This window comes from Chrysemys picta, chromosome 1 (assembly GCF_011386835.1).
Source record: "Chrysemys picta bellii isolate R12L10 chromosome 1, ASM1138683v2, whole genome shotgun sequence".
NCBI classification, from domain to species: Eukaryota; Metazoa; Chordata; order Testudines; family Emydidae; genus Chrysemys; species Chrysemys picta.
The window spans coordinates 186,958,221-186,971,102 of NC_088791.1; the positions used below are offsets into that span (position 1 = coordinate 186,958,221).

General features: G+C 41.2%; 1 protein-coding gene across 1 annotated transcript; it reads right to left on the reverse strand.

Moving 5' to 3' along the window:
* Positions 1 to 1,337: 1,337 nt before the first annotated feature.
* ADAMTS1 (ADAM metallopeptidase with thrombospondin type 1 motif 1) lies at positions 1,338 to 9,579 on the reverse strand. Its single transcript, XM_005289300.5, has 9 exons — positions 8,842 to 9,579; positions 7,299 to 7,645; positions 6,748 to 6,880; positions 6,194 to 6,361; positions 5,577 to 5,863; positions 5,207 to 5,393; positions 4,906 to 5,081; positions 3,861 to 4,036; positions 1,338 to 3,483 (listed from the first exon to the last, which is right to left on the reverse strand). Exons 1-9 carry the CDS (start codon positions 9,428 to 9,430, stop codon positions 2,742 to 2,744), a joined length of 2,805 nt encoding a protein of 934 aa, XP_005289357.2. The 5' UTR covers positions 9,431 to 9,579; the 3' UTR covers positions 1,338 to 2,741.
* Between the last annotated feature and the right edge of the window lie 3,303 nt (positions 9,580 to 12,882).

A 12,882-nucleotide genomic window follows, 5' to 3' on the forward strand; every position in this document is an offset into this window, starting at 1 on the left:
GTATTGGGTAAGGCACTGACTACAAACTAGAGATCTTGGGCCCAAGCCCATTCCTTAGCTACACCACATTGCTGGAATTTTATTACTATAACTCACTGGGTTCACAAATTGATAGCATGAACTGTGCAAGCATAACTAAGCACTTAGGCTATGTGCACTTGGTATCTGTTAGAAAATAAATTTGATATGGAGGAGAAGTGCAGTGTAAAATTAAAACAGCCTGTCTTTTTTGCAAACTGCTATCATTTGATTTCTCACCTATCAACTGTAGTGTTTTAAAAAAAAAAGCTATGATTTAATGTTAGTGGCAATAAGATACACTAAAACAATATTTACTCTTACAATTCTCATGGAAAGACCATGGAATTGAAACCACAAATAAAGTTAGAAATAAACACTACAAAATATTTTAACAACCATCACATTTAGTGCAAATTCAGGTCCCCTGGCCAACATAGCAAGGAAAAGGTACTATGTTGCACAACTGACTTTAATGGGGATAGAATATCACCCGTGGAGTAACAGATAATTACTGCTTCACAACACAGAAGGCCAAACATTTGTCAGGGCACTTTTAATAGATTTCTAAAGGAAACGGTGCCAAATTTTACTTTCCTTTAACAGATGTAACTTCAACTGGATTTCAGAGAGCAGGAAGAGGCCTGCAATTTTCACACTGGGCATACTCCTGCTCCTTTCAAAACCAAAGACAAAAATTCCCATTGACTTCAATAGTAGTTTTTCTCTTGAGCTCAGTGGGCATTGGGTTAGAATTAAGGGAGCAAAAATCAGTTTCTGGATGTTTAAACTCTGATTTGCATTATTGAGCATATTACAAAAAATGTTAGAGCAGTTCATTAAAAATGTACTTCTAATTAAAAGAGTCTGCTTATCATACCCTCAAGAAGTTTGCTTAAGGGAACTTTTGACTTTTGGTTAATTATTATTAACTTAAATGCATCTTTCCCAGTAATACATTTTAAAGTATGTTAAGTTCTGCAGGCAAATTAGCTAGTTTTGTAGAAATGTTGTTGGTTACAAACACAAGCTGACAGAACAAGTTCTGTCCCATCTGTAAGCCGATTAAAGTCAATAATATCAATTAACTCATATTCCATTTTTTCCCCTAAAAAAATGAAATCACTGCCGGGCACCTTGTTGGTGTTTAAAGAACAAAACCCAAGATTACTCTTTTACCATGGGAAAAGTTTTCAAAAGCACCTATAAAACTTAGGCTCCTACATCCCTTAGTCACTTTTGAAAATGTTACTCTAGATTTTAGGTACTTTCACTGGAGTAAAAAAAATCAATATATAAAGTAGAAATAAAAAACACAATTTCAAAAATTCATAGTGTTCATTTATTACCTCTAGTAACATATTATTATACTGTATAAATACTCTATCCTTGTTATATGTCCTTTTAAAAAAAGCGATAACTTAGAAGATCACAGGAAGTATAAAAATAAATAGGTTCATTATACGCATTTATTACAAACTATAACCCTTCCCAGAAGGTAAAGAAATATAAAATACTTATAAAGTACATATAATCTATAGTAATATATTTTACTATATACATATGGAAAGCCATATTCTCTCATAGTCTATGGACTGGCACAAACTTTTAATTAAGCAACTGCTAGTGTACTGCTGTGGATGGACCTGCTATCCTTCAGCTTTGTCTTTCCCGCCTTATAAAAGTGATTTGAGCACTATAAAAATATTAGATGTCATATATTAGAGATTCCCATGCATATTGGGAATTTCTTTTTCCTTTGATCTGTCTCTAGCATAACACAAATAAGTAAGCTAGTGTGGGCCGGAACATGGTAAAAAGTTAGAACTTGAGACAGCGCTCAAACCTTCACTGTAATAACTTTGATTGACAGTATGGTAGAACCAGAGTTGAACCAGAGAAACCAGTGGTTTGGTCAGGAGGCACCAAAAGCAACAACTTTTAGAGAGTACCTGTTCCATGGAGATTGCCACTTATTCCAGCTTTTGTAGGTTACGCATGTCACAATGACTACATCGGCATGGATGAGAGAAATGGATAGAAACATTGGGGTGATACAAAGATGCTTAAAAATAGAACATTCTAGTTGTCTGCAGGTTAAGTTAGGTTAAGTTAGAATGATTGTTCTTGATATTTTTGACTCTTTACTTGTGGAGAATATGGCTTTATTTTTCTATAAAACTAATCTCTGAAACAATAGCAGCCATGAACAATGTAGTTGAAACTCCTTTTCTAATCCTGTTTTTTGTCCTTTGTGAGGTAGGTAAGCTTTGACCAATTATTTTAAGCTTAGACAAAAGCTATTTTCTCCCTCCTGCCCCCCATCCCAAGCCACCCACATAAAAAAACCTAGGGACTTGAACAGTACCACAACACAAATCTAAAGGGGGGGAGGGGAATCTGAAATGTTTACTTAAACTCAGTTTGGCCCCTGCTTGTTTTCTTTAACTTGTAACTGACTTAAAAAGGAAATTATAATGCCTTAGGGCTTTATCTACTGAAGATGAAAGAGTCAGTGACATTGGCTTGCTAAACTATCAAATCTGCACTTTGCAGGATATTTTTATGATGCAACACCACCCTAAAATCATTTGTACTGTCCCCTCTCAATGAATCCTCACCATGACTTTTATATGCAAGACACACATGCTATCTCTAACTTTCTTGTTTTCAGTGCACTGTTCTGGAAAAAAAAATCTTTAGCTTTCCCAACTGAATACTGTTTAAGTGCACTTTGTAACATTGCAAAAGTCTATTAAATGTTTAGGTTTCTTTGAAGGGTCACAGCTTTCTTGTGGCAACATACTGCCATCATAAGACATACATTTTAATAATCTCTTCTTGAATCCTTTCCCACATGTCTTAGAACATGGTGACCAGTCTCCCAATTGCCACTGTGGGCAGGGCATGTCTGCACATGGTCGGAGATCATTTGGTTTGAGTTCTTTTGCACAGTCTGTGGCAGACTGCCCATTAAGGTCTCTGCATTTGACAGATCTTCTTTGCCAACCGGACCCACATGACTTTGAACATTCTCCCCATTCTTCAATAACCCATTCAGATAAGATGGTCTCCTTGATGGCGTTAAAAGATTCTTTCTTTTTGCTGGAAGCTTTCTCAGACCCAGACTGTAGTGGTTTCTTCACAAAATAAGTATATTTGATTTTAGGTTGAGGTGAGTCACCCACAGTCAGAACCTGGATAGTTAAAGGTTCCGTCAGTGGGCTGAAACTGCGGATTCTTTCCAAAGCTGCAGATGAGCCACTGTACCTCAAAACACTGCCTTTATAAGTAATGTCTTGTTCCAATGTCGATAGAGTGTAGTCACCATTAAGAATATATGTGCCATCAGCAGCTTTAATAGCAAGGAAACTGCCATCATGTCGTGAACCCCTGTTATTTCGTTGCTTAACTTCAAGGTTGGTTGCTCCAGCAGGAATGGTGACAACATCATGATAACCAGGTCTACAGGGAACAAAATGCAAATATTGAGTCCTTAGTCTTCCACTGATTAAGGCTTCAATTTAGCAAAACACTAAATTTTGAGCTTTACCTTATACATATGCTCAAGTCCAATTAACTTCAATAGGACACAAGCATGTGCATAAATGCTTTGTTGAATCACATCCTAAATTACTGCTACAATACAGGAGGTCTTTGTCTGATGCACTTAATTTAATTGGGATTTTACTTTAAAAATTATAACTAATCAACTGATTTTAAAAGATTAATTTTCAATTCTAAGAGTAAACTGAGCCAATACCGGTCTTTGAAATGGAAAGGTTATTTTGCAAGATATTAACTACTGCAGATGAAAAGAGTAACAGTATTTGTAAACTCACTTTGCACTAACAAGTGTGCCCGACACTTTCTTACAGGTAGATCCATTGCCTCCACAGATACCACATTTGTCAAATTTCTTACTGGAGCCTATCATACGATCACAGCCAGCCTTTACACATTGTCCCTGCACACAGACAGAAGTGGAATCTGGGCTACATGAGGTGCCATCCACAACCTTTAAAAAAATTAAAAAGTAATAGTGCCTTTGATTAGAACATGGACATTTTATTTGCAAACACTGATAATAAAATTAAAATATGGATGCAACATGTCTCCCACCCCTTCATATTCTGAAGATAGCTACTGTTGAAAGTAAAACTTTTTCATTTAAAGTATGCAGTGCTACTTCATTCCATTTGCAACACTAAAACTCAGTGGTAACATGAGAAATTGATTTAATGTCAGTGTTTATCAAAAGGATAACTTTAAATGGTTTAAGCCCATATAACGGAGGACATTGCTTCCTAAAGCCAGTTGGGTCAGTCTTGGGCCATGAAGCATAAGGACTGATAGCCCTTTCAACAGTATCCTACCTAGCATATAGCTGTAGAAGCTAGTCTTAAAAAAGTGTATTTATTTCTTATTTTAATCTTGCTAAGCCATTGGTTCCCAATTCCACTGCCTAAATATATTACATTAAAAAGTATTTCCTTTTGACCGTTTTAAGATGTTAGCCTTTTAGGAATGTGAGACAAAGAGCTGATATTTAATCTGAGGCTGAAGGACCTATGAAAAGTTGAATAAAATAATAGAAACACAATGTTCTGTAAAAACCCCAGTATAATAAAATGTGATGAGTATGTGAATTTAAAAAGCTGTGACTGAGTTTGAAAGAAGCATGTCCACATATTTAAATCTAGTTTGTATTGATGGGATTAGACTACCTGTAGAACAGAGGAAGGGAAAATCTGGCTAAGATGTTTTAAAAGCTTGTGATTACAATATTTTAGTTTGCACATCCTTTGACTCCATTTTAAAAAATAATCAGAAAAGGTAAGAATTCCTGCTTAAAATTTAATGTACAACACATATTTTAAAACATACCTTAGGTTGCAGAACAAAGAAATATCCGGTGCCTTTTGCTCGGCAGACAAGTTTGCATCTGTCCTTTGGAGAGACTCCAGCAAACTTGGGTATCCATTCCACTGCAGGTCCACTTCCAAAAGGGGATTTGGAAATGTCATTGTGTGTTTCACACTGTTCTTCTCTGAAAGTTTTGCCTATACATATGAGAAAAATTAGTTTGACATTAGATCTTCATCTTTAATTGTCTTGCCCCCTCCCCCATCATCTCTCCTGCCCCCAACATCCCCTTCCTCCATGTCAAAGATCAACTCCAACTTACCATTATTATCTGGACAGTCCTCAATATTACACGATCGGTATTGCACCCGTTTGCCTTCACAGTACTTTCCTCCATTCTTTGGAACTGGGTTATCACACTCTCTAAAGGAGTACTGCACTCCACCACCACATGTCCTTGAGCAGTCTCCCCAGGGTCCCCATGATCCCCAGCCTCCATGGACAGGGGTCTAAAATGATAAACAACAAATATAACAACCACACTAAAACTCTTAATTAAGTTGAGCCCCTTCCACAAGATTCCTTCTATGTTTTATTAGCTACCACCCTCAATTTACTCATTATCAGAAATCAAAACTATGTATCTTGTTGAAATATTATTGGATATTCTAGATTTTTTTTTAAATACTTACATCATAATGCTTCTTCTCAGTCTTGTTTACACACTTGCCATTCACACACCATTTCCCCTCTTCACAACTGGTGCCATCTGCCCAGGGAAAGTGTTTAGTTTGGCACACAAGCAATCCTCCAGAGATGCCAGTACACCACAAAGTTGTACACGTGCTGGCTGTGTCCGGACAATGTTTGGACTCATCTCCAAATGTAAACTGGCACTGCCTATTGGCATCATACAAAGTTCCAGGGAGATCAGAGGGAAGCTGAATAGGTTTGTGGGGCTTGTCCAGTAAACACTCACCTGGAGAAAAAATAGTAATCAATTAGCCAGTTTGAATGGGAAAAAAAATATTTTATTTGTTTGATTGCACTTAGCTTTTTTGTTCAAATAATTGTTCAGCCTTCATTATACCAACAATTATGTGAACCAGTTAAAGACTTCTTTAATGTTACTGGCAGTCAAGTAAAAGCATAACCTTGTACTGGAGTTCTCTAACAGAAAGTGTTGTAAGGAGGGGACTGCTTCATTTTTAGTTTAGTTTTTATTTAAGTAGGAAGAAATCAAAGATACATTTAGATGCCACATAAACGCTACGTGTACAAACTTGAATAGAAAGCTTAATAAACTTACCATGACCATTATCCAAAAATGTTGTAATCATGTAGGCACTGCACGGAGACCAAGGTTGGCTTCGATCCAGATTGGAAAGCATAGATGCCATCATGTGGGAATCCCGGCTTAGACCATTAATATTGGCACACTGCTTTGCATCGTCATGGGGCATGTTAAACACATGGCCTTTAAAAATAAATAAATAAATAAATAAAATGTTAGGAAGTTTGTTTTATGCATTAGCATATATTATTTAAATGTTAGTCTTGAACTAATCACTGAATGCATTTTAGATATTTAAAAGAATTATCTGAATAGTTCCAAAATTTTAAACAGATGCCAGCTTATTTTTGCATATCTCATTTGCCAATCTAAGAAAGATGGTGTTTCTGCAATTGCAGTCAAATCTACAGCTTCTGCAATCTGCCATTGTCTGGCCCCTACTGACTGACTTTAGAAGGAGTTGAGAACAGAACTGGGCCCTACGTACAGACCATTACATAATGAGATATTTACTTTATGGTATCAGACTAGTTTAAATTAATTCAAATCTCATGTCAAAGTTGAATTACCTAGTTCATGAGCAGTTGTGAAGGCAGCTTGCAATCCGTCGTCTTCTATGATAGAGCAACTGCGGTTTGGATCACAAATTGTTCCCACATCAGCCATCCCAAGAGTATCACATGTCTTGGCACCACAAAGGTCCTTTAAAAAAGAAGACAGTTTCATTTAACCCGGTCAAACTTAACCTTGGCAAGAATCATTCAACCTTGGCAGTTTGCCTTTACTTATGGAAAGAGCATTAAGATTCAGAATTTCAGTAGATAATATGGCAAAATTCTCCTTTGGAAAATGCAAAAATGCTTGTACTTATTCCATAATTTCAGTGCTAAATCTTGCTAAATAATCCATATATTAAAACAGCAATATGCTGCATATAAAGTGCCTTTCATCTGAAGTAACAGAACGTTACAAAAGGTGGTTAATTATTATCCCACTTGTTTGAGTCAATAATCTCAGACAACTGAATCTAAATGTGATTTTTCTGAAGAATGTAATTAAAAATGTTAGGCTTGCTTTGTTTGTAAAAGGAAGACCAAACGTTTCCTCTCCTTTCCCTTACCTGTCTGGTAAAGAGGATTGCTGTGTCATAGTGCTCTGCATGTCGGTCACTGGGTGGATTGTGTTGCTTTTGCCAACTGCAGAAGTTCCTTAAGGTAAGGGCAGCATTAGAAGAAACTTCAGGTCCCTTCTGCTCATCATAGATGACCAGAATTTTTACCAACACCAGACTAATAGAGTTTCGGATACTGGGATGCTTGTATAATTTGGCTGCCACAGACAACAAAGTCAGGAGATAGTGCTTCAATCCACTGCCATGAAACTCTGCCATGGATTGGTCTGCTACAAGCATGGTTTCTACATAGCGAGGGCTGGACACAAATCTTTTTTTCCTTGTGCTTCCAGTTTCTATATTAAAAAAGAAAAAAAGGGGGAAATTGCATATGAATAGCCTGTCCAGAAACATTACTGTAAATGATTATAATAAGGAACTAGAACAAAATACAGTAACAAACAAAATTTGCATCTAAGGCAGGAAATATTTTACATTACTTTATTACTAAAGGCAGAATGACTGCACACCTACATTTGAAGTAGCCCGGTTTTGACCTCTGAAACTGAAACCTGAGCAGCTTTAACATAATCTCACCCACTAAGTTACTTTTGCTGATGCAGTAAAGAGCAACCTTGGCCAAGAGCCTATGAGGTGAGCCCTTGCAAATAAAAGGGTGACTCAGAAGTCTGAATGAGATCATTGGGCTCCACGTGGAAAGCACAGTGCAGTACTCCAGGCTCCTGCCAAGCAACCCGATTGCTACCGGGACCCTGCAACAGCACCGCCTCTTACCCTAGTAGGACACTGTGCCCTCCTCTGACTTTCAGTTCCACTCCTCCCCCTTCCCATGTGCTGCTCCTGTCAGAAGATTAAACTCCCCCATTCATACGCCCTTTCTGGGCTGCCAGGCACTGTAACTTCCCCTCTCTTTGCTGCATACCTGTGTCAGGGACATGAGTCGTTGTTGTGAATGAACATATTGTACATTAATTACTAGGGGGTGGGATTATTTGTATCAATATTTACAATAAATGTGCCTCTGCTTGGGTCTATATTTTGTTTACTCCCCTATTTAGTGAGCCAGAGTCTCTCTTCATTTACACCAGCGTAACTCAAATGACTTTAAAGGAGTTATTCCTGATTTTACGCACATGCAATTGAGACGACAGTCCTGGCTATGGTTCATCCATACACACACTCTATATTTGTAGGATATATGGTTTTTCATCGCACTAAACTTCTGTCCTTTTCGAAACCAACCTGCAGTACAGCTAGAGGTTACTGAGGGAGAAATACTTAATGTGCTGGAAGGGAGTACAAAAATGTGTCTCCATCCCTGCCTGCGGGGATGTGCTCGGAAATGGAGGGTGGAATTGTCAAAAGAGCCAAAGGCTCATTTGAAAATCCCTCCCCAGGGTCTCTCTCTCCAACACGCACGAGATATTCACGCCCCTGAGGACGTGTCAATTTCAAGTCATCAGCCTGTCTGAGGCTTCGACGAGAGTAAATGGGAGAGAAGCTGCATGGCAGTCAGCCTGGGTCCCAGTACCTGTCTGGCCCACGCGCTCCTGCTGTCCCTCTGCGGCCAGGGGGAAGCTCTGGTCTGTCACCCCGCACTTGGAGCCGCCGCTCTGGTGGACGCTGCTCTGCAGCCGCCGGCGCAGGAGGTGGAGCTGCTGCTGGGAGGCGTTGGCCGGCTGGATGAAGTACTCTTCCCCCTGCAAGTAGAAAGCCCCTCGGAGCCCATCGCAGAGGCTGAGGGCGGCGGCAGAGCTCGGGTCCCGGTTGACGGTGCCGGAGTAGAAGCAGCGCGCCAGGTCGGCTGCGGGTTGGTTCCCGAGCGAGGCTCCCTGCTCCGGCACCGCCTCCTCCTCCTCCCGGGGGCGGCTGCCCAAGTACTGCAGCCTGAAGTCCGGAGCCAGGAAGCTGCTGTCTGGCTCCAGCTCCAAGCTCAGCCGCTTCCCGAAGGCGTCCAGGCGATAGAGCCTCTTGGCAGCCGGCTCGGCCGCGGAGTCCAGCCGCACGGGCACGATCAGCTCCTGCTCCTCCCGCGGCCCGGAGCTGCAGCGACCGCCCGGGGGAAAGGGGCAGAGCAGCGCCGCCAGCAGCAGGGAGGCGAGCGGAGGGGCTGTCCCCATGCTGCACGCCGGTGCTCGGGCGGAGAGGCGCGGGGGGAGCGCAGGGAGCAGCTGGCTCGGGGGGCGAGACGCAGGCGCCCGGGAAGAGGCGCGGGGCAGTCGCTCAGGGGGCTGCAGCAGGAGCGCGGCGAGGTCTCGGAGTCCCTACAGAGGAGGCGCTGCCCTTGTCATGGCCGGAGCGCAGCAGCAGCCGGGTGGGGAGGATGCTGCGGGGCGCAGGAGCTGGCTGGGCTCCCCCCTGTCCTGGCGCTGCCGAGAGAGCTGGTGGCAGGAGAGGCTCCAACTGCCGGGCTCGGGGCGTCTCCTCTCCGAGTCGGGGCACAGCCGGTTGCAAGTCCGCAGCCCTGCCCGGCGTTCAGGCTTGTTGGGGGAGAAGAGGGGGCGTCCCTTCTTTGCAAACTCGCTGGGCTCCGAGCGCCTCCGCGGTGCGGCGTGAGTGCAGGAGCCGGGGCAGCCGGGGCCGCCCTTTATGGGATTTGCCCAGGCAGCCCCCACCCCCAGCCCCCCACATCTCCCCCCGCCAGGCACCGCCCCTAGTTCGGAGCGGCTGGAGCGCTGAGCTCACTGCCTGCGCAACCGTGTAGCTGCTGGTCCCCCTCCTTCCCGCCCATCGCCGCTGGGGCCTCGGTGCCCTTTGCTGGGCCGGGAGGAGCCGGGGCTGCCCCACACAAAGCGGGGTGAGCCAAGCCGACACTGCAGCCTCCTCCCCGCCCCTAGCCTGGTCTCTGCACGCTGCCAGCAGCCCAGCTTTTCCACGTCGGACGGAGAAGCCTGGAGCTGCTCAGGGCTGCAGCAGAGTGGAGGGCAGTGACAGGTTGCACAGCCTCCCCCCCATCCCTTCGGTCCCCACCCGGCCTTTGTCGCTCCCGGGGAGCTCTGATTTCCCAGCCCCATTGTGTCGAAGTCGAACCACTACTTAAAATGCAAGGAGCACGAGAGGGGAACGTTGCTTTTTTCAGGAAAGCAGGCCTGGCCAGGTCCCCTGGACAGAGCCCCCTTTCCACAAGGGCAGCGATAACCTAGGCCACCCTCACCCAGTCGGAGCTAGGGTGGGTGAACCAGGCTAGAAGTGGCAAATGCAGCAGTTGAATTGTCAAGACAAATACTCCAGTAGTACTGAGAGTTCAGCTGGTAGCATTGCTAAAGTTTTACAATCCAGGTGATGAATATAGTGCCCTCCTTAACTTGATAATTTTGGGCCAATCCACCATCTTTTCACTCTTTAGTTTTGTAACTATAGCTTAGTGCAAAGAAATTTTATTTTCCCTTCCAGTTACTCATTTTTAGACTTCTTCACAGTGATCCAGCTGGAACCACTGGTTAACAGGTTTATATATTATGGAAGTACAGGTGAAAGGCAAAGCAAATCTTAAGGTGATGTGATATCTAAGAACAGGGACTTTTTTTTTTTAAAGTCTATCCAGCTTCCTGGTTTTTCACAGTCCTCATAACACTTATAATCTGTTGTGCACCTATAGTTCTGGGACATTACTCCTTTTATATCACTTAAACAGAGAACTTTATGTAGGTGCAGTCAATAACTTCCTTTAAAACCATAACCAACCATAGTGGTATAGCTTATCCACTTAATTCTTTATATGGAACTCATTTTAGGTGTTTACAGTTTGACTTAATATTCTACTTTTCCTCCAATTAAGGCCCTTCTTTAAGAATGAGGGCAAAGAATCAATAAACAAGTGTCTGAGTATTAACAGAAATACTATCCTTATTAGTGATCCATACCAGCACTTCAGGATTTAAATAATTCCTTAGTGTCACTTTAATATGAAGCTAAAATTCTGAGGCCAAAACAACTATTCTCCATGATGTGGCCTTTGTGTGCATGAACACTTCTACAACTTCATTTACCTACTGTACTCTCTGTATGCAGTGCCAATCCTACACTGTAGCAAGATAAGTCTTTCCCTCATTTTTCTTCATACTTCAAGCATAAATGTGGGTACATGTATCTATATTGTGTTGATATTATAACACATTTATTGCCAATGCAGTTTGATAAGCTATAGTCTTTAAGAAATATATTTGGCAGAGGAATGTAAGACAAAATGTATCTGATTCTCCCTTCACGTATACTAATGTACATCTGGAGTAATTCCACATAAATCAATCAGCAGTTAATCCAGTATAAAATGGTTGTAAATTCAGAGTCAGGCCTAGTGTGTCAGAACATGTCACAATTAGAACTTATTTGTAAGGGATTTTAGTTGATATGCTTCAGCAAATTTCCCTCAACCGTATCAAGCATTTTTAGTCTTGAAAGACAGACAAAGTTGTCATCCATTAAGGATTGAAATTTCAGTATACAGTGGGTATTTTAAGGTCTATATTTTTGTTGATACTCAAGTATTATAACTTAAGTCTAGCTATGCTCATAAAGGCTGTAGCCTTACCTCAGAGACCTGGCGATATGTACCAATCAGTAATTTCAAAATCATGCTTTTCACATTAACACCTGAAAATACTTGATAAATATGCTGTAAATATGCATTTTATCAGGAATTAACCTTACATCATACCACTATTCAGCAAGGAAATCCCTCTGTTGGTGTGCAACTCATTTAATATTTCTACATTATCTCATTGGTTTCAAGATTTGAAGAATCAGAGGGGTAACTGTGTTAGTCTGGATCTGTAAAAAGCAACAGAGTCCTGTGGCACCTTATAGACTAACAGAGAGATACTGACCACCTTAAATAATGTTTCTATATGAAAGGACTCTCTTTTTCCACCAGATGGCACTCTGCTATTAAAAAATCTTTTGACTGTATTTCTTTAACAGCTTGTCTCTTGGGTTTTCAAACTGTTATGGTGAAAACGCTTATATTTTATTACTGTTCTCAAAACTTTTATGATTCGGACAAGTAGTTTAAAGTGTTCCTGCCTTTTATATAACATCCAAGAAACTTTTAATAAATGGCAGCAATTCAATGACAGTTTCTTTTTCCTCTTGTTGCATTATGTGCTTCTTCAAATGTAAAATTTTGTATATAAATGATGTATTATGTGAATATAACAAAAAAGTGCTAATTAGTCAATTAAACTAGCAAACATCAAAACAAGTGAAAAGTTTAGAAAATAACTTGTACAGCAGTTCATAATCTCTCTAACATTGGTACACACTAGGCTCCCCAGTTCTGCAAATGTTTACACATGTATTTAACTTTGTGCATATGAGTAGTCCCCCTGAATTCAATTAGATCACCCATGACAAAGTGTGTGTGTAAGTGTTTGGTGGATCAGGGCTTAAGTCAATCACATTTTCTCTAAATCAAAAGCAGCGTGATAGTTCCCTGAGGGTAATTTTACAAAGCTGAAATAAACTAGTTGTACTTTTCAGTTCATGGAATTAATGGTTATTCAGAAGTTAGTCACTGAACATTTTCGTCATGAGAAATGATTCCTATTATTTAAGAAAACTGTCAAAGAAAAAG

What these genes read in the sequence shown, in the direction of transcription:
- ADAMTS1 (XM_005289300.5), bottom strand. Translation starts at nt 9,430, where the DNA reads ATGGGGACAGCCCCTCCGCTCGCCTCCCTGCTGCTGGCGGCGCTGCTC. An exon ending in GGAGCGCGTGGGCCAGACAG is followed by an intron (nt 7,646 to 8,841) that starts GTACTGGGACCC and finishes TTTTTAATATAG; the next exon opens with AAACTGGAAGCACAAGGAAA. An exon ending in GGCACACTTGTTAGTGCAAA is followed by an intron (nt 3,484 to 3,860) that starts GTGAGTTTACAA and finishes TGTTCCCTGTAG; the next exon opens with ACCTGGTTATCATGATGTTG.